General features: G+C 47.2%; 1 protein-coding gene across 1 annotated transcript; it reads left to right on the forward strand.

Moving 5' to 3' along the window:
• Window positions 1-475: 475 nt before the first annotated feature.
• On the forward strand, window positions 476-27,791 carry SBSPON (somatomedin B and thrombospondin type 1 domain containing). Its single transcript, XM_086695337.1, has 5 exons — window positions 476-807; window positions 12,180-12,374; window positions 21,948-22,038; window positions 23,662-23,838; window positions 26,078-27,791. Exons 1-5 carry the CDS (start codon window positions 594-596, stop codon window positions 26,193-26,195), a joined length of 795 nt encoding a protein of 264 aa, XP_086551463.1. The 5' UTR covers window positions 476-593; the 3' UTR covers window positions 26,196-27,791.

Consider the following 27,791-nt stretch of genomic DNA (forward strand, 5'->3'; position numbering starts at 1 on the left):
CTGGTGTGGGGGTGGCGGGGGCGGGGTGGGGGGGGGACTACAGTCTGAGTTTTCCTGGGCGAAGTCAGGGTGCCTCGCTCACATTGTGCCGCTGAGACCCGTTTGCTGCGCATCAAGCGCTATCGTCTCCAGGCTTGTTGCTGAAAATGCCCACTCATGAACGTGACCCCAGGTGTTAGGAAGCAGAGTCTGGAGGCTGGGAATGCGGCCGCCCTGGCCGAGCTGCTGGCGGTTCCGGCGCTCCCTGGGTCGCCGGGATCCCCGAGCACCTGCCGCTCCTCTCTCTCCCGGGGCGCTCCCGCGGGCTAGGGGCTCGGGCTCGCGGCCGGCGGGGCGCCGATTGCGGGGCGCCCCGGGGCGAGGCGCCCTCCCCACCTGCGAGGGGGCAGCCGCGGCACCCGCCCGCGCCCGGACCGGCGCGCCGCCAGGGCTGGGGAGGGGCGGCGCCGAGGGCGGGGGCCCGGCGCGGGGCAGGGCCGGGCCGGGCTGCGCGTCGCGGGCCGCTGGGGCTGCTCCGGGCCGCCGCTCTCCGAGGAGCACACCGCTCGCTCCGAAGATCTGCGGCGCGGCAGGCGCCGCCCGGAGCTCTGGCCATGAGGACCCTGTGGATGGCGCTGTGCGCGCTGGCGCGGCTGTGGCCGGGGACCCTGGCCGGCTGCGCCGAGGCGGGGCGCTGCTGCCCGGGCCGGGACGCCGCCTGCTTCGTGCGTGGCTGGAGGTTGGACAGGGTTTACGGGACGTGCTTCTGCGACCAAGCCTGCCGCCTCACGGGGGATTGCTGCTTCGACTACGCCAGGGCGTGCCCAGGTGGGTGGCGGCGCCGAGGGTGGGGCGTCGGCCCTTCACCAGCAGCCGAAGGGCACAGGGTCCCACAGCAAGGACCGCGGCCCCAGAGCCAGGACCCCCCCCCCCCCCCCCCCAGCCCTTTCCATCCTGGCATGTCCAGACCGTCTAGCCTGGCCTACCCGTGACCCCTCCACCCAGGTACATCTAGTTCCCTCCATCCTAGGGTCCTCCAGCTCCTTGTGTCCAGGCACAGATTGTCCAGTCCCTTCCGTTCAGCTACACCTGCGTCCAGGGATCTCGCAGTGCTCTCCATGTGGACATAACCACTCCAAAGCACCTCTCCCCACCGGAACCTGGATGGAAGGGCCTGGGGCCATCTGTTCTCCTGGAAGCTTGTTGGGGCTCAGGAACCCCAGTCTGGTGGGGCCACCTCCTACCTGGGAAGATGGCATGCCAGGTTCCAAGGGCATGCCCCTGGGCCAGGCTCCACCATTTTCATTCTGTTAACCCTCAGGGATCTGAAGTGACTTGTGACAAGTGATAAGGGAAGGGGTGTGTAATTCTCCTGCTCAGAGCCAAGGGCTTGCTCTGGTAGAGTACTTGCGCAGAGCAAGTTCTTGGAGGACCACAGTTGTCCTCACCTCTAGACTCCAGCAAGTAGCACAGCCCCTTTCTCATAAGAGGAGTTTGATCTCCTTGTGTTCAATTTTCTCTATCTAGCACGATAAAGGGTTTTCTCTGGGGGTTCCTATTATATTTTAATCCTGCTGGTTTTCCTTGAGGGTCTGCCTTTTTCATCTTTAAATTTCCTTCAGTAGCACAGCCCCTGGTTAAGGGCTCAATAGATGTTGATTTAATTAAATTAAAAGATGAAATGGGGAGTATGGTTCTAAAGAACAAGGTTTACCTGAGAGAAGCCAGCTCTAGAAATAAAAGTAGCCTTGTTTCCTGTTAATCTCATCACCCAAAATGCCTTGTGTACGTTAGGGTTTGACCTCAAGGACTTCCACATTGTGACTTCCTCCGCATCTTCTTGGGAGAGTAACCCGCGGGTCTGCGTCATTCCTCGGGGAACCGGGGGAGGGCGCTGTCTGCCTCCGCCTTGCTGGAAGAGGCCACTGGCCCATGGCAAGGTATCACCCAGACCTGGTACTGAAGGAACACGATTGAAAAACATTAAGATTTCCCTGACCCTGCTTGAAAGCTAATGATTTACTTGTGAATATTGATTCTCTTTTTGATAAGCTTCTTTCCCTCTTCTGCTCCAAGGCCACGGTATTTTGCTACTGAAGTAAGGTAAAGAGTCAGTTATTTAGGAAATGTAGTGTCCAGGGTCCCCAGCCCTACCCCGCCCCTGCAGAGCATCCTACTAAAACTCCCATTTGCCTCAGTTACCTAGGTCCCTCAAGCAAAGCCTCTGTCACTATGGCAGAATCACTTTCTCACAAGTGATTCACTTACATTGTAAATACAGAATTCCTGAAGACCAGATAATGTGCCCTAGTCTGTGGTAAGCACAGGGATACAAAGAAGATGAAGACACAGTCTCTGCTCCCTACAAGTTCACGGTGTAGCAGGGAAATACACCTGCGAACCACCTGCTACGTGCTTAGTGCCAAAATAAGGGATCCAGGAGGCAAGAAAGGAAAAACTCAGAAGACCTTCCAGAGGAAGTAATGTGCCAGCATAGTCCTGGAGAATGAGCAAGAAGTCTCTAGAAGGGGAAGGGGAATTCTAGCAGGAAAGTATCACATGGTCATTCAGCAGTTACCTGTGGGTGTCTGCCTTTTGTGCCGGGAACTAGGCGGGGCCCTGAGGCTGCCCTGGCCAGCAGGACAGACAGTGAACGCAGCTAGATATGGAGAGATTCGGGCACAGAAGAGGCATGGGGAAGGACAGACCAGAGTCATGAGAAGAACTTTCCAGTGAAGCCTTACAGTGCTATGAGGAGTTGTCTGTACGTGGTCACAAATAAATCCCTTACTCTCGGTCCAGGAGGTAGAAATATTAAAACAAAGAGTCTGTCATTTGGGAGTGGGGATATATTGGGTACGTAGGAGCAGAGAAGAGATGACCTTATCACCTTGGCAAGGGCTCAGAAAGAAATCACAGCAACTTGGTGCCTGGGCAAGAGCTGTGAACAGTGGGCATGGGGAACTGAAAGCAGACAAAGAAAGGGGCCCAAAAGAATCTTAAAAAGCATATTCAGCCTTATGCCCTTCCCCAGGGAGTTAGCGGAGAACCTCGCAGGCCTGAGCAGAAGCAGACACAGGACCTAAAAGGCTCCTAGTTGGTAAATTCTCTGTGCCTGAAGTTTCTTGGGAGAAGAGGAAGAAAATAGACACAGTTGGAAGTGGGCCACTTGGAAGACGGAGCCTGCTCTCCCTGCAGAGCTGAGGGTGAGAGGGGCACCACGGAGCTAAGATGCTCAGTGCCTCAGCCCCGCGCCAACGTCATAACTGTGCTGACTCTCGGGGCCTGTGGGAGCGGCTTACAGATGAGGGAGCTGGGACCTTCCCAGGGCTCCCCCATTGCTAAGTGGACGTGAACGGGCAGCACGGTGACATCTGAACCCACTGTGCCTGATTTCAGGCTGCCACCTGGCACATCTGTGGCGCATGGCTGTGATTTACTCCTAAACACATCACGGTGTAGCAGCTCAGGGCCTGCCAGTCACTCCACATACATAGAAACATTAAGACCCTTAGAATCTCTTCTCCTTACCCCATGTGATGTTACCTAATGATGCTGTCTGAAACCTTTTTGACTGAAATTACATTATATGTGAACCAAAAATGAGCCATGTCTGTAGAACTAAGAATGCCTTACTTCTCTTCCTTCTGATGTTTTTCTTCTTTGTAAACACTTTTTTTTTTTTTTTTTTTTTTTTGGTGTGGCTAAGAGATGAAATCCTGGATTTTCTCTTTCTAAATAGGAAGTTATTATTTTTTTTACTTTGTAAAGATAAAAATAAGTTATTGGGCCTATGGATTTGCTGAACTGCCAGAAATTTCTGAGACGAATGATCTCAGAAAAAATCTTGTTATGGTGACGGCACAGGTTTCAACAACAATTCTATACCTCCATTACTGACCCTCCCCCCCAACAAAAGAAGAGAAAAATTCTCCATTGGCTGTGCGAGACCAGGGGTGGGAGAGGTAGAGGAGGGACAAATCTATACCCTGCTCTGGAAGAACTTCTTAGAGATCAGGCTCACCACACTTGTGGTCCTAGAGTCTGCATTCTAAGGTCACAGAAACAGGAGGCTGTAGATTTTTGAGGAGCGAGTTCAGGAAAAGGTCATAATTAACCCAAGTGGAGCAGGAGAAAAAGTGAGTAGCCTGTGTGAGGCAGTCTCTTCTCCTAGATTTATGGGGAGTCTAGGAAACTAACTGGCCCATGTCTGCTGACTTCATAACTGGAAGGAGAAGGGGCAATGTCCTTGAAACTATGGGCTCCAAGGGCGCCTGGGTGGCGCAGTCGGTTGGGCGTCCGACTTCAGCCAGGTCACGATCTCGCGGTCCGTGAGTTCGAGCCCCGCGTCGGGCTCTGGGCTGATGGCTCGGAGCCTGGAGCCTGTTTCCGATTCTGTGTCTCCCTCTCTCTCTGCCCCTCCCCCGTTCATGCTCTGTCTCTCTCTGTCCCAAAAAATAAATAAACGTTGAAAAAAAAAAATAAAAAAAAAAAATAAAAAAAAAAAAAAAGAAACTATGGGCTCCAAAGCTTACCCAAGGAAAGGATGTCACAGTCTACAGTGATTTAGAAAGTTGAGGCTTTCCTGGAACCATAGCGGCCCAAGAGACAGCGTGTGGCTTCCCCTGCCTTTGTCTCTGCAGGAAAAATGAGCAGAGCCTGGCGCCAGCATTCACCATGACTTGACTTTGCAGGCTTGGGCGGCAGCCCTGGGTGTTCAGTGCAGGAGGGTGAAATTGTCAGGTCTTCTCCAGCATTTACGCTGTGCCAGGCACCTCATAGCTGTACTCTTACTTAGGTCTCACGACCCACCACCATGGTAAGCAGAGCCCTGGGAGGTTGGGCAATTTGTCCTAAGGCATACGGCTAATAAGTGATGGAGTGAGATTTGAACCCAGGAACTCTGAGTCTGGAGCCCACATGTTTAAACATGATGTCTGGACCCTCAGAGAAATGAGGCTTTATGAGAAGCTGTGCACTTTGCAGGGTAGGCCCCAGATAAATACTGGTGGAGTGAGTGAGCCCTCTCTCTCCTTTGACTCACTCCTCAAGGGCAAACAATGTGTCCTGCCCCTCTTTACAGTCCCCTGACAGCTCTCGTGGTTGTCAGAACAACCTGAGCCGTCATTCCACCGAGGGGATGTTATCTACCCCAGCCACCTGTCCTTTCAAAAATAACATTTTCCTTCCTTCACTGAAAAATATGCTTGTTGCAGAAAATTTGGAAAATACAGAGATGCACAAAAGAAGAAAACAACTCCCCTGGAAACTTACTACCCAGTAAAAGCATAATTATCTTTCTGATTTGTATACCTTTTTTTCTGCGTTTATATGGTATATAAAATTCTATTTTTCTTTTTTTTTAATTTTTCTAAGTTTATTTATTTTGAGAGACAGAGAGAACAGAGGAGGGTCAGAAAGAGAGGGAGAGAGAGAATCCCCAGCAGGCTCCATGCTGTCAATGCACAGCCTGATGCGGGGCTCAAATTCACAAACTGTGAGATCATGACCTGAGCTGAAACCAAGAGTCAGACACTTAACCAACTGAGCCACCCAGGTGCCCCGAAAATTCTGTTTTTCTTTTTTTTTTAAATTTTTTTTTTTCAACATTTATTTATTTTTGGACAGAGAGAGACAGAGCATGAATGGGGGAGGGGCAGAGAGAGAGGGAGACACAGAATCGGAAACAGGCTCCAGGCTCTGAGCCATCAGCCCAGAGCCTGACGCGGGGCTCGAACTCCCGGACCGCGAGATCGTGACCTGGCTGAAGTCGGACGCTTAACCGACTGTGCCACCCAGGCGCCCCGAAAATTCTGTTTTTCTAATGAGGCAGTCCTTTTCATTGTCTCGCTAGCATTTCATGAACTTGACCAGTTAATGTCTCAAAAGAAAGAAAAAACCCACTGGTGGCCAGGTAATGGTTTATGCAAGATGAAAAAAAAATACTTGATCATTTTGTTGGAGCTTTCCAGGGAGGGTGGGGTAGGGAGCAAATGGGAACATGGGCAATGTAGTCTCATTTGACCCTCAGAGAAGATTTGACAAGATTTCTCAGAAAAAGGTATACATAAGAGAGAGAGAAAGGCCTATGACATTTAAAATTGTGTCACTATGAGATGTGTGTGTGTGTGTGTGTGTGTGTGTGTGTGTGTGTGTGTGGTAAAGGGGATGCTGTATTTTTCTCCCACACAATGTCAGGAAACAAATGCTATGTGGTAATGGTACTGCTGTGGGTAAATTACAAAAATATTTCCGGGGTGCCTGGGTCGCTCAGTTGTTTAAGCGTCTGACTTCGATCTCACAGTTTGTGAGTTCGAGCCCTGCGCCGGGCTCTATGCCGACAAGCTCAGAGCCTGGAACCTGCTTCAGATTCTGTGTCTCCCTCTCTCTCTGTTCCTCCCCCACTCACACTCTATCTCTCTTTCTCAGAAATAAATAAACATTTAAAAACATTTTTTTTAAAAAAGAATATTTCGCAGGAATGGCTAGGACTATTTGAACTTAACAACATGAGGAAGAAAGCACTTGTTCGTGGGTGGCCTTGAACTTTTAGGTGGCAAAGAGCCAAGCAGGCAGGGCCAGATCTGTGATTAACCAAGGAGACACTGCATGAAAATAAGAGCAAGGTTTTATATTAAGAAGAAATAACCCAAACTGTATTTATGAAATGAAGGACTCTGGCTGTCAGCTCAGTGTGTGTGTGTGTGTGTGTGTGTGTGTGTGTGTGTGTGTGTACATGCTTGTGTAGCATAACAAGAAACATTAGAAATATGTTTTTTTTAGTTACCTTTTGGTGCCTAAGACAGAATAGCGTGTCTAGTTCTGGGTGCCCCCACTCACCAAGGCTGTGAATGGGTCTGGAGAAGGCCCAAGGGTCATTTTGAGAGGGCAGAGTGTCTATAGAAAGATGGGTCCGACAGCTGGAGTCATCAACCTGAAAAGTCCATGCTAGAGGGATGGCGAACCACTGAAACGTTAAGTCCATGAGCCGCATGGATAAGATAAACATAGATATTTTTTCCCCATATTCTGAAATTCTTGAGTGAGGGAAATTTGGATCAAATTAAAGGAAATACCACTCCATGCCACTGATAATAAAATGAAAGAAGCTTGTTATTTTCAAGATGTGGTACTGACAGGGGATATAAATGGATTTGAAAGGATTTGAAGGACTAGCGGCTGCCAGGAGAAGCCAAGAGCTACGTAACCTGAAGGCACAGAAAACCAAGCTCCTTCCAGCAACACCCTTTGGGGGCACCTTTGCCAGCAGAGCTCAGACAACTCTTGCCCAGGTTAAGAATTCCCATATTTTGGGGGCGCCTGGGTGGCTCAGTCGGTTGAGCGTCCGACTTCGGCTCAGGTCGTGATCTCACAGTTGGTGGGTTCGAGCCCCGCGTCGGGCTCTGTTGCTGACAGCTCGGAGCCTGGAGCCTGCTTCGGATGCTGTGTCTCCTTCTCTCTCTGCCCCCTGCCCTGCTCACACTCTGTCTCTGTCTCTCAAAAAGTGAATAAACATTAGAAAAAAAAAAAAAGAATTCCCATATTTTTGGCTATGGGAATTTCTGGTTTTGCTCCTGTCCTTCCACCAGCTTTCCTTCCCACTCTGAAGCCTGAGTCAGTTCTTTGGCTTCTAACTAATGATAGGAGCAAACCAGAATCGGTTTCAACATAGAAAATTGTTTAGGAAGGAGGATGAATTTGTCCAATGCCATTTCATCCATCTGTCTATCCGTCTGTCCATCCATCCATTCAACAAATATTTACTGAGCAGCTACCAAGTACCAAGCACGAGGCATGAAATGAAAAGCTCAATGACAATAAATACAATAAATAAATATGTACGCTATATAATTATGAATCATGGAAATATTATAAAGCAGGGAACACTGAGCTCTGAGAGGAAGTATTTTGTGGTGTGGCAAGTGGAAGGCTGGGGGTGGTACTGGGAGAGTACTTAGATAAACTGGCCACAGAAGGACTCCCTGAAAAAGAAATAATTCATCTGGGGGCGCCTGGGTGGCTCAGTTGGTTAACAGTCCAACTTTGGCTCAGCCATGATCTCATGGTTCATGAGTTCCAGCCCCATGTTGGGCTCTGTGTTGACAGCTCAGAGCCTGGAGCCTGCTTTAGATTCTGTGTCTCCCCCTCTCTCTGCCCCTCCCCCATTTGTGCGCTCTCTCTCTCTCTCTCTCTCTCTCTCGCTCTCTCTCTCTTTCTCAAAAATAAACATTAAAAAAAAAAAGGAAATAATTCATCTGGGACCTAGGGAATGAACCGACCCCAGCCATGCCCAATGTGGGAAGAACAATCCCAGCAGAGGGAACACATAACAAGCTTCCAGAGTGTGACAGAGTTTGGTGTAAGGAGGCCAGCATGGCTGGAGCTTGGAGTGGAGGTGGGGTGGGGGTGGTGGGGGGGCAACTCCAGGTGAGCGGGGGAGGGACACAGGCTGGGTCATACAGCACCTTGTAGGCCACAGCAAAGAGTTTGATTTTATTCCAAATTCAAAAGCAAACCATTAAGAGAGTTTAAAAAGCCATTTACTATTCTTCTTCTTCTTCTTCTTCTTCTTCTTCTTCTTCTTCTTCTTCTTCTTCTTCTTCTTCTTCTTCTTCTTCTTCTTTCTTCTTCTTCTTCTTCTTCTTCTTCTTCTTCTTCTATTTTTAAAGATTAGTGGTATCTTTGGTAAGGTAATTGTACTTGGAAATGACTGGATACCCCTGTTAGGACATGTGAAATGTGCTCAACTCTTTTTTTGTGCAGATTCCTTACTGAAATATATAACTCACTTCACTGTTCTTGGCCATTCTCCCTGTGGCTGTGGTAGGAACATCTGATAACCAGAAAGCTCTCGAGGAGAGGGGACTAGCCGGTACCTCAGGAAGGATTTGATAATCCTTGAGTCTGGATCTATCCATTATCCCACTTCGTAGGTTGCTGGGAGTCAGGGGTGCCCACTGGGCCTAAAGCAGGGGGTCTATGTCTCTGTTCTCTTCAGTGTCTCCTTCTCTGTCTCTGTTCTTATTACACTCCTTGGGACCACCTCCCAAATAAGTTACTTGCATTCAAATCCATGGAGTTGAAACAAAGGAAGAAAGAAAACGGCTTGCCCAGCATTCTGGCATCCACTAAACCTAAGCTTTGTTTTATTGTACAAGGGGTGGGATGATGTCGTTAAACTCTAACCATTAGGACATTGGGAAGCTGTGACAAGCCTGGAGTCAGAGACGATCATGTTGCTCGCCAGGTCTGTTGACCTCCAGTAACAGCTAGTGAAATGTGAAGATTGAGAAAGTCAGATTTTAAGAAAGAATATTTTGATATGCTGGCTATAGATGTGAATACTAATGGACGAGTTCACAGGAAACCTGTGTCATGCAGTTGTAATATATGACTTGAAATGATAAATCTGTCAGAAATTCCCGTACTTCCCCTAGCCTCCGTGACCAAAGATCTCTCATGATCTATGATGAATTGCAACCCAAACAATCAAAAGTTCACAAATTAAGGGCGCCTGGGTGGCTCAGTCGGCTAAGCATCTGACTTTGGCTCAGGTCATGATCTCCAGGTTCGTGAGTTCGAGCCCCACATTGGGCTCTGTGCTGACAGCTCAGAGCCTGGAACCTGCTTCGAATTCTGTGTCTCCCTCTCTCTCTGCCCCTCCCCTGTTCATGCTCTGTCTCTCTGTCTCTCTCTCAAAAATACATAAACATTAAAATAAATTTTTTTAAAGCTCACAAATTAATCATGAATATAATCTTTTGTGCAGAATAGGAATAAATATCTCAGATTCCTCTTCCAACTCAAAATATTTTGCAGAACATCTTTTTAGTCGTGAACTTTTACTAGGTGAACTTTTTTCATTTTATCTTACAATGAAGCCATCGAGATGATGTTCAGGACCCAGAACTTTCTGGTTTTCTTTATGAGGCTGTTAAAGTCATGGATTGGAAACCAGAGACCTAGTGTTTTGCAAAGTCAAACCTGAACTGACAGGAACAACAACTGATTCAGTGATTCTGTGATCTGAGGACGTTAACTATGGGTCAAACTAAACATTGCACATGAGACACAAATGCTGAAGAGATACCGGGAAACTAAATTCAGTCAGAAAAGTGTCTCCAATGTCATCTTTTATAATATGGATACCATGTATTCAAACCAAGGCCAGATCACTAAATTCTGAGCTAATGCCATGGAAAATTTTTATTTTACAGTGATGTCCAATGTTAATCTTTGAAATAAGTGTTTTGTTTTTCATTTATTTAAAATTTTTTTTTTTATGTTTTATTTATTTTTGAGACCGAGAGAGACAGAGCGTGAGCAGGGCAGGGGCAGAGAGGGAGCAAGACACAGAATCCAAAGTAGGCTCCAGGCTCTGAGCTGTCAGCACAGAGCCCGACGCCAGGCTCGAACTCACAAACCACAAGATCATGACCTGAGCCGAAGTCGGACGCTTAACTGACTGAGCCACCCAGGTGCCCCAAGTGTTTTGTTTTTTAAAGTGAATTACTAGGGGTGTCTGGGTCGGTTAAGTATCCAACTCTTGATTTCAGCTTGGGTCAAGATCTCATGGTTTATGTGTTCGAGCCGCACGTTGGGCTCTGCACTGACAGCACGGAGCCTGCTTAGGATTCTCTCTCCCTCTCTCTCTGTCCCTCCCCACTCTCTCTCTCAAAATAAATAACCCTAAAAAATAATTTAAAAAAACAGATAAAGTGCATTATTAAGCGTTCAAGGCCAACACATCAGGGCAAGACTAACTAGATTCAGGGATGAAGAGATTTGGGTGACAGAGTTTTGGAAGAATTAAGGACAGAAGGAGTCCTTCTCAGTCAGCTCCTAGCCCGGCAGACTCTTTTAAATCCCGCTAGCTCTATGGCCCAATTAAATCATGGGATTGTGAAAATAAAAGGGGAGGAATCCACAAGAAATGACCGGAGCAGGAAGTGGACTGTTACTGATTTTCTGAAGGATATGCGGGTAGCAGGGATTGGGAACCAGTCTCATGTGCCTCATTCTTGCTCCCTTAGGTACTTGACATGTGGTGCCTGTGAGTTTTTAGATGATGAATAAATGCATGTTTTACAACAGTCTGAAGTTTTTGAATTACTGACATGTTTATGTTGTATGTGACCCTTTTCATGTCAGGGTTAGCTATGTGCTGCCGAACGATCGGTCTTCCCACATCCATGAATCCTCAACCGGAGAGCACTGTGGGTCCAAATTAGTCTTCAAGTACAAGCTGTGAGAAGTCCAAATCCAGATTTCAGAGAAGTTACAGTGCTTTCTTGGTGAAGACGCTGTAAGCTTGAAAGTATGAACATAGTAGGGAAAGTGGGTCACATTTTGTGAGAAAAAGAGTTTTCGTCTCTAGTTCATAGGTACATCTTTTGTTTTCTTATTCTTTTCTTAGCTACAGTTTCAAGCCACCTAAAAACCCATTAGAGTCTTTTTAAAAGTTTCATTAGGACTTTAAATGGGAAAGTTAAATGTACAACCGCATTGATTTTCCGGTCCTGGCCAGAGCATTGTCCCCACAGCCAAATTCTTGCCCCCGACTCTGCTTCGTCATGCGTGACCATGAATACTATTTACTTCTGTGGGTTCTGGTTGCTCTTCCTTAAACTCCAGCCCTCACAGTTTCGGGGTCTAAGAGGCATAAAGGATGATAGAGCACCTAAGAGAAGCCTCAAGTGTAGAGGTCCCTTGGTGTGGCCCTAAACCATGTCTTACGGACACACGATGGGGATAAGAATTGACTTGGGAATTTTATTTTTTTTCCCCTTTACGTATTCTACAATGAACATGTACTGCTGTTACAATGAAAATGTTCTGGGCAGGGGAGGATGAAATGAAAATCTAGGAAAAACAGAAGCAAAGATCTTATCTAAGCCCAAGGAGTATGAGGAAGTACCCGAAGGCAGGCGTCACTCTTTACCTGGGGTGCGTCCCTGGCTCAGAGCCACGGTCAGGATCCCAGAGTAGCTGCCGGCCCGCCACCGAGAGGTGCCGGTTATCAGCTAACCATCAGGGCGGGTGGAGGCCGTGTCATCTGAGCCCCCGCTGTGACTGTGTCCCTCCTTGCTCCGGGGCGCGGCCTGCGTGGGCCGAACTGGCCTGTGGATGTTGGCGGGAGCAGCCTGGAGGCCGCTGGGTTCACCCAGGTGAGCGTCCCATCCCACCGTGCTGTTTTTCAGCTCGCCCTTGCATCGTGGGGGAGTGGAGCCCCTGGAGCGGCTGCGGGGACCAGTGCAAGCCGGCGGCCCGCGTGCGGAGGCGCCCGGTGCGGCAGGAGCCTCGGAACGGCGGCGCGCCCTGCCCGCCCCTGGAAGAGAGAGCCGGCTGCCTGGACTACTCGACGCCCCGGGGCCAGGACTGCGGGCACTCCTTCGGTACTGAGGTTTTCGCGGTGGTGGCTGCCTTCGCTGTCTGTCGTGACTGTCCATGTCTTGTCCCGTAAAAGGCCTTGAGCCGAGCGGGGAAAGTTCCGTGCGCTGCAGGCAGTGGGCTGGGCCGGTCCGCCCGGAGTAGGCAGGAAGCTCGGGAAATGCTTGATAAAGGAATGAGTGTCAGCTGCATCGGTGCCTCCCTAGGCCACGCCGCCCTCCCTCGGTGTTTTCATAACCCAGTGGTGGCCCCTTCCTCTCTGTGCGCGCTCGGGGTAAAGGACATGTGCACTGTGGTTTGTGGCAAACTCAAGGCGGCGACTTCAGGGAGCATGACAGCGTTTCACACTGGAGTAAGTGCCCCTTAAGGGTAACCATCCATCTTGCCCTTTTAATTCCTGTTCAGTCAGGTACACTCATCATACACGTGTGAAGGTAGTAGAAAAATGATTACTTTCTAAACAATGTCAAATTACCCTCCTAAAACCCCAGTTCTCCTCTCAAGCTGGCTGAATTGGGGCTGTTGTGATCAGATTTGTGATTTGGCAAGATCATGCTGGTGATGGTGTGGCCAATGGAGGGACCGGAAGTCGGCTCACGAATGAATTGGGAGCCATGGGAAGCGGACAAAGAAATAAGCGAAAGGGCTACCGACCATGTGTTGATCTGGATTGAATCTGATGGAGGAAAACACTGCCTTCTCAGGATCACAAAGATCGTATGTTTTTCATAGGAACCTGGACGTTTTTATGCCAACGTCATACGTTGAGGCCAACGTTTGATGGCCTCATCAAGCCATCTTGGCCCTTTTTTTCATTCTGTGCACAAATACTTATTAAGAGTCTGCCTGATACCAGGCACTGGGCTTGGTGCCAGGGCTACGCTGGTGACATACGCTGGCCTGGAGCATGCTGTCCTGTGGCTCACAGTCTGGTGCCAGGGGAAGATGATAATCAGATGATCTTAGGAAAGTAATCCCAGAAAATTACAGCTGCAATTTGGTGCAACTGGAACCAAACAAGGGGGAGATGTTCTGAGCAAGCGTGTATGTAATAAGCTGGTTTCCCCTGGTCTTGGGGGAGGAGGGGAACCACAGGAGGGGGAGGGGAAGGGACTTCCCTAAGCATGGGGAGGTAAGGCTGAGAAGCCTAGAGTTTTCCAGGCAGAGACTGGCATGGTGAACCAGATATCGGGTATAGGGGCTTCAGGGGATTTGGGGGTTGACCACAAGAGGTGGTAATAGGCAGTAAGCTTTATCAGGCAGTGCTTGGACAGTGTTGCAGGAAAAGGGGGAGTGCAGAGGCTTTGTTGTGGGGACCACCATCCAACAAGGGAGAAGAGGAATCCGCCAGGGGTCTGTGTCTAAGTGATGTCAACTCCAGCACGATGTGGAGTGTCTGGGGCAGAGTTTCAAAGAGCAGGGGTGGGAGCAGCTTGGGGTCTTACATCTACAAGGTTTTAAGCTCATCAATGGCCCACAGGTGCCAGCTGTAGTTTCACAGGGTATGAAAGGCAGGCAGGGCCTAAATGGCTAAAAATCTGCTTGTTTGGCACTTTTTAAAAACAATTGGATGCATAAAAATTTGAGTTTGCTGCCAGGAGGCTTTGGAGCTAACAGGTCTCAGCCTGCTGTGAGGAAGTGAATAACCTAGGGACCCTCTTTGGCTCATTTGTATAATATGGGGAAGCACAAGGCCCATCTGAGAAGTTGAAGGAAGGCCAGAGTCTGGGGAGCACAGAGAGTGAGGCTGGCATTGAGAGAAGAAGCATCTGTACTGACACCGCCCCTCAGTACAGGGCCCCAGAGCTCCCTGTTTAGGATTTTGGTCTTTATCTTAAGAGCCACTGTAGCATTTTCTGCTGTGGTCAGAGCTGTGATTTGAAAATATGGCTCTGGGGGCGCCTGGGTGGCTTAGTCAGATAAGTGTCGATCTGTTGGTTTCGGCTCAGGTCCTGATCTCATGGTTTCTGAGTTTGAGTCCCACATCAGGCTCTGCGCTGACAGCACAGAGCCTGCTTGGGATTCTCTGTCCCCCCCACCCCCCTCCCACCCTTACCCCTGCTCACGCTCTCTCTCTCAAAAATAAACAAATAAATATTAAAAAAAGAAAAGAAAAGAAACTATTGGTCTGGTAGAGGAGTGGGTAGCGGAAGGGCCAGGGCGGCGGCCTCTCATGGATACGGCAGTCAGATTCGACTCCCAGGGAAATAGTTTAGTGTTCACAGACGCGGTCATGGAACAAAATCACATTCAGCTCGTGAGCTCTGCAGAAGCACTGTAGAAAATGCTCAGGGAGGAAGTCGCTCTAGGACATTACTGATTTTTTGAATGCCTCTTAAAACCTAGTGTTGGTGTATCAGGAAAGCAGCCACTTTGCTCATTTACAGGGTTTGGCTGGTAGAAAGTATTTCTGAAGTACATTTGACCCTTCAGTGCTCACCAGGCTGCCACAGACCGCTTCGAAGCCCGGTTCTCCGTATCTCTTTGGCTTAGTTCAGGTCACAGGAAGACAGACAGGAAGGCCAGGGAAGGGAAGGCTATGGAACATGGAGCAAGGGCACCAGGGAGCACTGAGCCCGCCCCCTGCCCCCTGGGGGTCTCCTCTCTGCCTGGAGGTGGCTGCTCCTCTGTCCTCTGGCACAGCCCACGGGCCTGTCCTCCTCCTCATGTCCTCTCCCTGTCTCCTACCCCTCCCACCGAACTCCAGTAAGAGGACTTTCTAAAACAGCAGTGTTCATATGTGACTCCCCATAAAGTGTTAGTGACTTTGAACTAACACCAACAGGAGAAATCTGGACTCAGTGGCCTCCTTTCCTACTAAGGTAAGGTGAAATCCAGTTTGGGAAGAGAGGCGAAATCTCTACCTGTGCCAGGGGCACTGGCATTTGCAGCCCTACTTTGGTCCTTGAGATGCACTTTCCTGTTGTAATGTCTTAGAAATGATGACTGCTGTCACAAGCTTGTCAGGGGGGACAGGACTCCTCAAATATTCCAGTCTGGTGGTTCCTAAAGTGGGGTCCCCAGCCGGCCGCATCGGCCTCACCTGGGAAGTTGTTGGAAATGCAAGTTCCCAGGGCCCCACCCAGACCCACGAGATGAGAATGGCTGGAGTCAGGCCTAGCACTGTGCCTGTAACAAGGCTTGCAGGGGATTCTGCTGTTCACCGAGGTTCCAGAACCACTGCTCTCACCCAAGTATGGCTAGTGGTTCTTCCCTGAGTCCCGACTCATGGCTGGATCACTTAAATGACACTTTCCTGAAGGCAGAAGCTTGCCAATGCAAAACAGGGTGTAGGTCAGGAAAATGTGGGATAAATTGGACAGTTTTCTCTATGGAAGAACTTCTCAGAGGCTTTATTATGCTAATAACCATTTTCATTCTGTAAGAGGGAGATATGATATGGGCTGCTTTCCCCCCTTATTTGAATAAATGACCCTTTTTCCAGGGTGCCTGGGTGACTCAGTCGGTTAAGGGGTTAAGCCTCCGACTCTTGATTTTGGCTCAGGTCATGATCTCACGGCTTGTGAGATCGAGTCCCACATCAGGCTCTGTGCTGACAGCATGGAGCCTTCTTGGGATTCTCTCTCTCTCTGACCCTCCCCTGCTCACTCTCTTTAAAAAATAAATAAATAGACATTTAAAAAATTAAAAAAAAATTAATGACCCTTTTCCCAAGGGGATCTCAGTGAATCATTAGTGTTCTGTGGAATGCACCTTGGAAAATGATGGGCCACAAAAGGGAAATCAGAGCAGTGACATGAAAATCGGATTTGGTGGATTGCCCTAAGCCCTGTGTCACTGTGATTCCTATGCATTCACTTAAGATCCACTGAGTGTTAACAACAGCCAGCACTGTGCTGGGGTCTGGAGAAACAGACTTGAACAACAAACATATCACGGCTAATAGTAACTCAGGGTGATGAGCAAATGCCATGATAGAAGAATGCTCAGATTGGTGTGGAAGCGTGGCGAAGGAGCACCCACCTCCCCCGGGGGCTCTCTGTCCTGCTGTGTGGTCACCTGTTATGCCCCGCGCCCTACTAGACTCTATGCACAGAGCGGGAGCCTTTGGTGCATGGAGTAGCAATCCCTCACACTTTCACGGCAGAGAGCTCCTATAGACATTATTGATTCAGTGTTCGTAGCAATCCTGTAGGAGAGCCTATTCGTTTCCTGTGGCTGCTGTAACAAACTACCCCAAACCTAGTGGCTTAAAACAACACAACTTTATTATCTTAGGGCTCTGTGGGCTAGAAGTTCAACCCAGGTCTCCCTGGGCTAACATCAAGGTGTTGGCAGAGCTGTGTTCCTTTCTGGAGGCTCTGGGGGAGAATCAGTCCATTTCCTTGCATTTTCCATCATCCAGAGACTGTCACATTCCTTTCCTCATGCCCCCTTTTCCATCTTCACAACCAGCTGCATTGCATCTGTCTGTGCTTCCTTTTGTAGTAACATCCTCTGACTTCCTCTCTGAAGGACTCTTGTGATTCAGCCCATCTAGAAAATCCAGGATAATCTCCCCATTTTAAGGTCGACCATTCATTCCATCTGCAACTTTCCTTCTTCTTGATGAAATAACATAATATTCTCACGGGTCCTGGAGATTAGGATGTGGACACCTTTGAAAGGCCATTATTCTGCTTACCTTGGAGGTAGAATAGCATCATTATCCTTGAAACCAAGAGGACACTGGAGCTCAGGGAGGTGACAGCATTTGTGAAGGACTTCCAGAATCTAACCCTGGATCCCAGGGCTCTAAATCCTGTGGGGTTTTCCCTCTTTACAAAAAACAAAACAAAACAAAACACAATTTAAGTTTATTTATTTATTTTGAGAGAAAATTTTATGTTTTATTTATTTATTTTGAGTGGGGGTGGGTGGGGTAGAGAAAGAGGGAAAGAGAGTAAACCCAAGCAGGCTCCTCCCTGACAGCATGGAACCCGATGCGGGGATCCATCCCACAAACCATGAGACCGTGACCTGAGCTGAAACCAAGAGTCGGATGCTTAACTGATTGAGCCACCCAGGGGCCCCAGGGTTTTTCTTCCTGATATTGCTTTGCTGTTCCTGTTATCATTAGAGCTAAAATCACAGTTATAGGGGCTCCTGGGTGGCTCAGTCATTTAAGCATCGAACTCTTGATTTTGGCTCAGGTCATGATCTCATGGTTCATGAGAACGAGCCCCGTATGGGGCTCTGTGCTGACATCATGGAGCCTGCTTGGGATTCTCTCTCTCTCTCTCTCTCTCTCTCTCTGCCCCTCCCCTCTTGCCCATGCATTCTCTCGCTCTCAAAATAAATAAATAAAAATTTTAGAAAATAATAATAAAATAGGGGCGTCTGGGTGGCTCAGTCAGTTGAGCGTCCGACTTCAGCTCAGGTCACGATCTCATGGTTTGTGAGTTCCAGCCCCACATTGGGGCTCTGTGCTGACAGCTCAGAGCCTGGAGCCTGCTTTGGATTCTGTGTCTCCCTCTTCTGCTCTGTTTTTCTCTCAAAAATTAATAAACATTAAAATAATAATAAAATAAAATTGCAATTACAGGTTCTGGTAAATGAGTAGAAATAGGGAGGCCCTGTGAGGCCAGTGAATGAAACCCCATCCCTGAAGCTCTCTTATTAATGAAGATCAAGTAGCTATTGAATTTGTCCCGTTTCCTTTAATGCATATCTTGACTATATTTTTATCATAAAAACAAATCCAAAAAGCCATATGATTGTATTAGTTGTACATATGGACTCCTTCTGAAAGGAGATCGATGTGTATCATAACCTGTATGTGTCCAGGCTGGTGTTTTGTCATGTTCTCCTTCTGTCCTCGTTTACACTGTACCTAGAGACCAGTGGTTCTAAGCCTCTTTGGGGACACCCCATTGTGTCAGAGGACTTTATGAAATTTTCTAAGCAAATTCAATTTACTTTCATGTTCAAAGTAAGTATGTGCCGCGCCACGCTTTTAGAAGTCGAGTTGTTATAAAACCGAACAATGGTAGGCTGAAAGGATGCCAGAAAAGTTGGCAAATAGCCTCTTAACAAAGACTCTATTACATTTGAATATTGTTGCCAGGAAGGGAAAAGGAGGGGGAACTAGCTTTTATTGAGAGCCTTTGTCCCCGGGCACCCGGCTACGTTCTTCCACACGTAAGCTGCAGTGGAACTGAAGGCAAAAATAATTTCTAAATTACTTACCACTCTTAAGTAATGGAAATTAAATTAAATTAATATTAAAAAGCGGTGCTGGGTCAGAGACCTCCAGGCAATCTGGCTCCTGGTCTATTTTCTGAAGACTCATGTGGGGAGAAAGTGCCCCCTGTCTGCAAAATGTGCCACCAAACCACGCCCAGGTCTTGAGGGGTTAGGACACAGAAGAGACAAGTCCCAGAGTTACTGGCTTGCTTTTATTAAAATAAATTTTTTTAATTTTTTTTATTTTTGAGAGAGAGAAAGAGCATGAGCAGGGAAGGGGCCGAGAGAGACACACACACACACAGAATCCAAAGCAGGCTCCAGGCTCCGAGCTGTCAGCACAGAGCCCGATGCGGGGCTTGAACCCACGAACTGTGAGATCATGACCCGAGCTGAAATCGGACGCTTAACCGACTGAGCACCCCGGGTGCCCCACTGGCTTGCTTTTATGATGGGTCATACCCTCAGAGGTTTGACACCGAATGTGGACGGTAGATCTTAAGAACCAGAAGCTATTTCCCGTGTTGGGATTCTTGCTTCATCATTTACTATGTATTTTCCCTTCATTTAACTTGTCTGAGCCTCAGTTTTCTGCCGAGAGCACCTCATTCGTGGCACCTCTCTGTATAAAGCTTTTGTGAAGACCAGTGACACATGAGGAGAAGGTACTTTGTAAATAAGCAGGCTGTAAGCATACAAGGTGCTGTCCTAGCAGGCGTTAATCTGTGCTGTGAGCCTGCCCCACCCCTCCAGGGCCACAGCTCCCACGCCACCCCTCCCTCTCTCCTGGGGCCTGAGGGGACTTGGGAAAGGGCTCACCAAGTCCCCTTTCCTCTTTATTTACTTTTTTAAAGTTTATTCATTTTGAGAGAGAGAGAGAGTGTGAGCGGGGGAGGGCATAGAGGGAGAGAGAGAGAGAGAGAGAGAGAGTATCCTAAGCAGGCTCTGTCTGCACTGTTCAAGAGGAGCTCGACTCAGGGCCCGAACTCACTAACTGAACTGTGAGAGCATGACCTGAGCCAAAACCAAGAGTCGGTTGGAGACTCAACCGACTGAGCCAGCCAGGGCCCCCTCTTTTCCTCTTTTAAAGGTTACTTCATGTTAAAGATAGCGATTAGGGACAGAAAGGGAAAATAAAGCAGAATGTAAGCAATTCATAGGAGATATGCTGCATAAAATAGTGAAACCTTGTGATCCACATGACATTAGTCTCCAGGCAGTGACAGCGTGGGTTCAGAGACACCGCCTGACCCTGCCATGTTTAGACGGGAGCCTTAAACACGCTCCTCAACCTCTCTGTGCCTCAGTTTCCCCATCTGTGGAATGGGGGAAATAATAGCACCTATCCCAGAGGGCTGTTGTAAGAGTCAAAGGCATTAACACATGAAAGGTGCTCAGCGTTATGCCTGGAAACCTAGAAGGGTGTCACTGTTCACTTTCATCATTATTATTATGACAGCGCTTTTTTAAAGGATTTGATATCAGATATTATAGTCCTATTCTTGCCCTCTCCTTCCTAACCTCATTCCCTGCGCACCGCACCCCCCCCCCCCCAACTATATATTAGGTGCATTGCCTTTGAACTTTTGTAATAAAACATGCAGTACAAACGAGGAGATCAAATGTTTTGAGCTAAAGAAACACATCCCGAAAATGTCATAGTTTGGTACAAGGCCGCGTGCACTTAGCAGCAATTGAATCGTCCACTCACTGAATAAGCTGGGAAACGCGGCAGAAGGACAGAAACGGGAACAACCAGTGGGAAAGCGAGCATCCTTCAGATGTTCGTGTTTCGGATGACGAGGTCTGAGGGAGGCGGCAGGATCCTAACACACACGCGCTTACGTGTTCTTTTCGATTCTCTCCGTGGATTTTGGAAGTTCCAAAGCCACGGTCACATTTGGAAAGAGGGGCGTGTTCTCTGGAAAACAATGAAACACGTTAGCGCAGCCACAGAGCTTCACAGCTGAGACTCTGAGGGCTCGCGCTAGATGGGACTGAAGAGATTGAGCACCAAAGCACCCAGGACACAAACAATACCTGCAACTCGTAGGAGGAAAAGGCCACCAGGTATGAGGCCGCTCCTGCGTTCCGTTCCCCAGGAATATGAAAAAACCTCCTTAAGAAAATCTAAAAAAGAATTAGGGCTGCCATCTTGTGGCAACAAGGAGCCAGGTAAAGTGAGCATGTCGGCTCGAGGCATCTATTTTCCAGCTGGTACCCTCGTCCAGCTTGCTCACGATGACTCTGGCATCGCGCAAGCCAACATCAGCTGGTGTCTGCCCTTCCTGGGATGGTCCAGTTTCTGAAACGAAAGGGAGGAAGGATTGTTGAGCCATCTCGGCCGCAAGGCTCAGTGTGGGAACAGAAGACCACAGGGAAGTAGGATCTGTGTGTCCCAGTGGCGATTCCGTGACATCATTCACCCACCAGGCCACCATCCGTTGCCTTCATGCTTGCTAAGTGCGTAAACGTGTGAGGACCACAGGGATGGGAAGGGCAAAGCCTTGTCTTTCTTGAGGTGACAGCAGAGTGGCATCGGGAGGTTATCTCCAGGTGCTATACTGTACATAGGAACAGATGCCTCCCCACACTTAGCAGCAAATAGGAAGGAGACGCACAAACAAAATCAGTGAAAGAAGAGAGCAGAGGTGGGAGGCGAGGATTCCTGGCTCCCTTTCTTCTCTCCTGTCTAGAGCAGTGAGTTGGGTTGGGGTTGGGGACAGGAAGGAGGAGAGGGCCAAACTGACTTTCCTTCTCCGAGGCTGAGGGTTGGCACGGGGAGGACGATGTGCTGGCCGGCACTAGGCAGTCACTCTGAGACCATGGGGCAGGCAGCGAGGCTTCCAGGCTGCTGTTGCAGAGACCCGGGGGGGCACTTACATTTCCTTCCTCTGCTACTTCCATTTTCTCCTTTTCACATTTCCTCTCTCTCTGGTTGTCTCTTTTTCTCCTTACATCCCCCTTTCTCTCTCTTTTGTCTTCCTCCTCTTCCCTTACTTTGTTCTTCCTATCTTTCCCTTTTCTCTTTTATTTTTCTTCCTTTCATTAAAAAAAAAAAAAAAAAAAAACCTTCTCTCCCTTTTCCCCCTTGGTTTCCTCTGCATCTTTTATGGCTTCCTCTTGTATTTTTTTAACCCTGGCCCCCTTTTCACACAGTGTCACTTGTTACCGCGGACAAGCCTGCCTGTAGCTGCCCGTCTGTGTCCACACAGTCTTTGAGCTGGGTTCTGGGGACACTGTACCTTGGCCTCGTCTCAGTCCTTGGTGGTGTGCCATGGACCTTTGTACTTAGGGATGGGGGGCTCTCGATAGGACAGACGCCAAGTTTGGGAAAGGTCATTCTGAGGGCTTTAGGCTGCACGTGTGCAATGCCATTCTCTCTTTTCTAGTCCCTGCCTTCATAACTACCTCTGCATTCAACAAGGAGAGAACACGACAATCCACATCTCCACAGTGGTCTACAGACACAGAGGACAGCGGGTAATTTGCTGTTTTTGTTTTGTATTGTTTGGGTTGAGTTTTTCAGCTCCTGCTTTTCCAGTGTATGGTCAAGTCAGCCCATAAAGGTCAAGTAGGTGTGATGGGTTTTCTTCTGTTACTTGTTCTTTGACTCTGGATAAAATGTGATTCTTTACCACAGGGCTGGGCCCTGTTTTTGTGGGGCTGCAAAGATTTGTCTCTGAGGTCTGATCAACAAGAAACACGCTATATAAAATGAGGATATCACTTTCTCAATCATACTAAGGATGTTCCTCTTATAGTCATTATGGGAACACGGACACCAGCACCCATGTGTTTGAATGTGGCCCACACCTCAGCTCTGAGGATTTTTATCAAGAAGGAAGGCACAGGCTGGGAGGGAGCTCTGGGCCTACTTGCAGTCCGCTCTTCAGCTCAGCATAGGGACACCAGACAGTTGTATGTTCAGACCTCCACACGGCCACTCACTAGCCGTAAGACCTTGGAGATGTTGTCCCACCTCGGTTTTTCTTCTTGAAAAATGAGAATATTAATGCCTACCACATGGCGTTGTTAGGAGAATTTAATGAGAAAATAATGAAGAGACGTCTGGGTTAAGCTGTCTGTCGAAAGTTGATTGAAGCTGCGTCATAGAATTTCCTACCTCAGGACCTAAAGGTACCTAGTAAACGGCCTAGCACTGTTAAAGCTCTTTGAAGCAGACTCTCCAGTCGCTTTCCATCTAACCTAGGACAGCTCATAATTCCATGGATAAGAAACTAGCCCATTGTAGCTTACTTAATTAGAACTGAAAATGCAACGTGCAGGAGTTTTAATATGTTTTGCTTCCCTGAAGAATTGTAAAATCATGTTGCTTTTTAGCACAAGGCTCTAAAATATTCACCCATGTCTGGATGCTCCCCCCCGGGCTTTTGGAGTCCAGTCACGCAGAGATTTCCACAGTTCAGCATAAGGCGACACGAGCCTCTGTCACAGAAAAACATCTCCGCTTCCCATTTCCTTTTATCTGCGATGCCCAATATCTGTGATGCCCAATTTGTGATGCTTGGGTTCGAGTCTAAACTCACCCTCATTGCCAATCACGCAGGTGAGCCGGTGGGGTGCGTAGGGAGGGCCCTCGGGGCCAGAAAAGCCTGGGTGCTGCTCGGGGCATCGAGGGCAAGCTCTCCGGGGGCTTACATGTTTTCAAGCTCAAGCCAGTTCTTATTCGATTTCTATCATTCTCTAAGATATCAGCAAAGTTATTGAGGGCCATTTTCCTACGGAAATATGCTTTTTACACACAATTTGGTGGTTAGACTAGATGGGATACAGGGTATCCAAATTTCTGCAAATTCACATTGACCAGGTCATTCGATCATGGTTTGGAAAAGCACCACACACTTCACTGGGGTTGCCAGTCGGACATCACCCATCGTCTTCGTTCGGCAAATGAGAGGCTTGACAAGGCATCGTGTGACTGGTGCCGTAGCTTGGGAAAGTGCCCGGCGCTACCTTCTCCAGTCTGTCACATATCCTCGGCGCCTGCAGGCTTCCTGAGACTTTCTGCGGCATTAGGCTACTGCTAATGACAGCACTTGCAACTCTTGTGGGTTTTTGGTTTTGTTTTTGTTTTGGCTCTAGATACTGTATGGAGTTCAAGACTGAGTCATTGACTCATCACTGTGCTCTGGAAAACCGACCCCTGACTCGATGGATGCAGTATCTCCGGGAGGGGTACACGGTGTGTGTGGACTGCCAACCCCCAGCTATGAACTCTGTGAGCCTTCGCTGTTCTGGAGATGGCCTGGACTCGGATGGGTAAGGGAGAGACATTCGCTGAAGGGTCTTTCTGGTTTTTATTTGGAGATATTTGTTCTGTGTCATGAACAGCAAATCAGCGCACGATTTGGGAGTCCAAACCCAAGTAAGGAGAATCTTCTGTCTAGCAATTCCTGAATCCAGGGCCCCGTTTACACTGCGGGACTCAGAGGCTCTGTATCAGTGATGAATGGGTAAATTTGGATCTTGGTTTGGACCATGCTGCCAAATGACCACTGAAAACATGATCACTCCAAAGCAGTGTTTTGAAAACCACTTGAATCCGAACCTCTTTGGATGCTGATTTAAAAACTACGGATTCCCAAGCCCCACGTGAGCCTAACGGAATCAGAGTCTTTGGGGGTGGATTTTTAAAAATCTTCGAGGTCAGGAGTTGGCAGAGAGTAGATACTCTCAGCTTTGGGGGCCGTGTGGTCTGTCTCACTACTCAACTACCATCATGGCATGGAAGCAGCCACAGACACTGAACAGATGCACTTGGCTCTGTTCTAACGTTGTATCTGTGGACACGAAGATTCGAATTTCATATAATTTTCCTGTGTCATGATATATTATTTTGATTTTCTTTTGACTTTATTTTTTTTAATTTTTTTTTTAATGTTTATTTATTTTTGAGACAGAGAGAGACAGAGCATGAACGGGGGAGGGTCAGAGAGAGAGGGAGACACAGAATCTGAAACAGGCTCCAGGCTCTGAGCCATCAGCACAGAGCCTGATGCGGGGCTTGAACTCATGAACTGTGAGATCATGACCTGAGCCGAAGTCGGACGCTCAACCGACTGAACCACCCAGGTGCCCCTCTTTTGACTTTTTAAAACAAACAACAAAAAACGATTTTTGACTAACAGACCACACAAAAACAAGAGGTAGGCTGGATTTGGCCCATAGGTTGTGGTTTGCTGACCCCTGCCCAGATGATTCACTCCCACAGCGATGTTTCAGAACCACTGCTCAGTGGGATGGTCATAACACCACGGCTGAGACGGTGGTGGGCGCAGGTTTGCAGGATCAGAAACTGATAGAAACCTATGGATTGGCCAAAAGAATTGACCCTGAAAACATTTAATTACCCTGAATATCTATCCCAGTCTTGTACTCATTTATCAGTTAAATCCAATGGCACTATTCCTAACCAAGAGAAGAGTAGACCTCATGCTGGTCAGCTATTGGACAAGGGCCAATTTCGGTCGCACGTAGATTACAGTTTTAAGTATATCAGGTGGAACTGGTAAAAGTACAGATTAGAAGGTAAAATGTGAACCTTCTCAGCTAGTCATTACTCCCAAAGTGTATTTTAATATTTAATAACTTGAATTTATGTTTATTAGTCACTTGTGCCTAATAGCCTTTGTAAGGAGTACACGACATGAGCAGTAAAGTGGGTAAGAAACCAGATATTCAGACTTAAATTTTTCTGAATATCTCATCTATATTTTGTCTTTAAATGAACTTATAATTTAATTTGTATCCATAAAGTACCTTGAACCCTGGCTGAATTTCCAGTGACCTTAAAAAAAATAATTTTAATAATCTGGCTTCACTCTTCCCGCTTCTCCTGTTTTTTTCATTATGGAATCAAAGAGTTGGAGGTGATTACAAAAGATCGTTTGGGCAGAGCCCTCTAATTTTATTTTATTTTATTTTATTTTTTTTTTTTTTTTTCAACGTTTATTTATTTTTGAGACAGAGAGAGACAGAGCATGAACGGGGGAGGGGCAGAGAGAGAGGGAGACACAGAATCGGAAACCGGCTCCAGGCTCCGAGCCATCAGCCCAGAGCCTGACGCGGGGCTCGAACTCACGGACCGCGAGATCGTGACCTGGCTGAAGTCGGACGCTTAACCGACTGCGCCACCCAGGCGCCCCTAAGAGCCCTCTAATTTTAATACACATGAACTAGGGAGCCATTTTCCTCTGTGTAACACTTCATATATTCAGATCAAGTGAGAGAAATGAACACGGTAACCTCAAACTGCTCTCTCAACGAGGGTGTCCTCAAATAGAGATGAATTTGTAACTTGCTTTGACAGAACCCAAAGAAGGGAAGCTCAGTTTGTGATCACTTTGTTTTTTTAAATTTCAATTTGTCATGCACTTCAAAATTCCAAATACAATCATTCTTTAAACAACAACAAAACCCCTCAATTTATAATTCTGTAAATTAGAATTTTCTTTGGTTTGCTTTTAGCGTAACTGCCATTTTCAAAATATCGTTTCAGAAATCAAACTCTCCACTGGCAAGCAATTGGCAATCCTCGATGTCAAGGAACTTGGAAAAAAGTTCGGCGAGTAGATCAGTGCTCTTGTCCAGCTGTTCACAGCTTTATTTTTATATAGATGGCGATGTAAATATTTCAGAGTGTGTTTGTAAACATGCCAAATATTTACCAAGTCATGTTCAGTGCTACATAAACCTTCAAAAACCGTTTGGCCCAAGTCCCTGAACACATGTCACTGCCACACTCTGAAGAAGAGAAAGAAAATTTACGGGCCAGTTCCGAAGATATGTAGTGCCTTTATTTTCATTTCTGCTACACCGAGGCTCCTGTGGTCCTTGGCCTTCTGCAGAGTCAGTCTCATTCAAGAGGTGGCCCACACAACACAAAATACATGTCTCTTTGCACTAAAATTACTACAACATGGTCCATGTATTGGTGGGTTAAATTGTCATTTAAGGTATCCATGCTTTGAATGTCGCATTCTTTCTTTCTATTCTGTAATCTCTTAAAATCTTCTCACTTTAAAATATGTTATACAGGTGTATATGCACACGGTCACATATACATTGCCCATATATCATTCCATAAATTGTGAAAGAATAATTTCAAGAAAATAGTCACAAGTAATTTTCAACAGGACATGTCGTTTAAGATTTAGGAAGCATTTTGTAATGGAAAACCAACAGCTAAGTTAAAAATGCTTTTTTGAAGAAGAAATTGTTTTTCGTTAATTGACAAGACCAATCACACGTCCATTCTAGGTCCACACAAGTTCCTTAAATGCGGTAACTTTCACGAGGAGAATTTTGGCACCAACGGATGAAACAATGGTTTGAGTGCGAAAATTTTACCATTAGCGTCTAAGATGATTTCCAAGGCTTAAAACTTGATGCTGACTAAAATAATCTTTCAGATTTCAGTTCAAACTAAGTTTAACCAAGGTAGGCTTACTGCTTTTTTTCTACAGCATACATTTTCTTATGTTTGGGGTGGAAGGCAGAGGTATAAATGATGGAAGACGTGGACTTTATTACAAATGTGATGCTCTCACACATACACAGAGAAGTATTAGTCTTCTTATCTTATAATTGGAAAACCAGTGAAGCAGAGGCAAGGTGGCTTGTTGAAGGACCCGGGAGGACTGGTCACTCAGCAGGCAGCCCCAGAGCCGAATCTCTGCCTCTCAGCCAGACTCAGCTGTGATGAAAAGCCAGATGATGTCAGAGACAGCCGTGAAAGCTAAGCCCTTTCCACAATTTTGAAACAAATTCTAAACCTAGGATATTTTCTCTGGAGAACGGCATCTTAAAATTCAAACTTCTTCTGTTTCATTTGTATAAGATATTATTCACTAACAAATGATTTACTAAAATACACATTTCTTGGTACTTATCATGTAATGACAGAATGACAATAGCAAATCACTAGGGATGGAAAAATTCCTCGATATTTGATGCTGAGAGTAGCAATATTTCTGACTATATATTCATTTAACTGTCAGAGTTGTTTTTATGGTAAATTACATTCTTCAGAAGTTAATAATAAAAAATTTGAGTCTCATCAAGGTTAGGAAACTTAAACTGTAAGTTCAGTATTAACATTTTAAGACCATTTCTAACATTTGTAAAGCAAGATTTTTGAAGCTTTCCTGGGTAATTTTAATGTTACTTAAAATTTTTATACCAGTTAATAAACTTTCTGCTCACATTTTTAA

The sequence above is a fragment of the Puma concolor genome, chromosome F2 (assembly GCF_028749965.1).
Source record: "Puma concolor isolate L17-30 chromosome F2, mPumCon1.1.hap2, whole genome shotgun sequence".
In the NCBI taxonomy this organism is placed as follows: domain Eukaryota; kingdom Metazoa; phylum Chordata; class Mammalia; order Carnivora; family Felidae; genus Puma; species Puma concolor.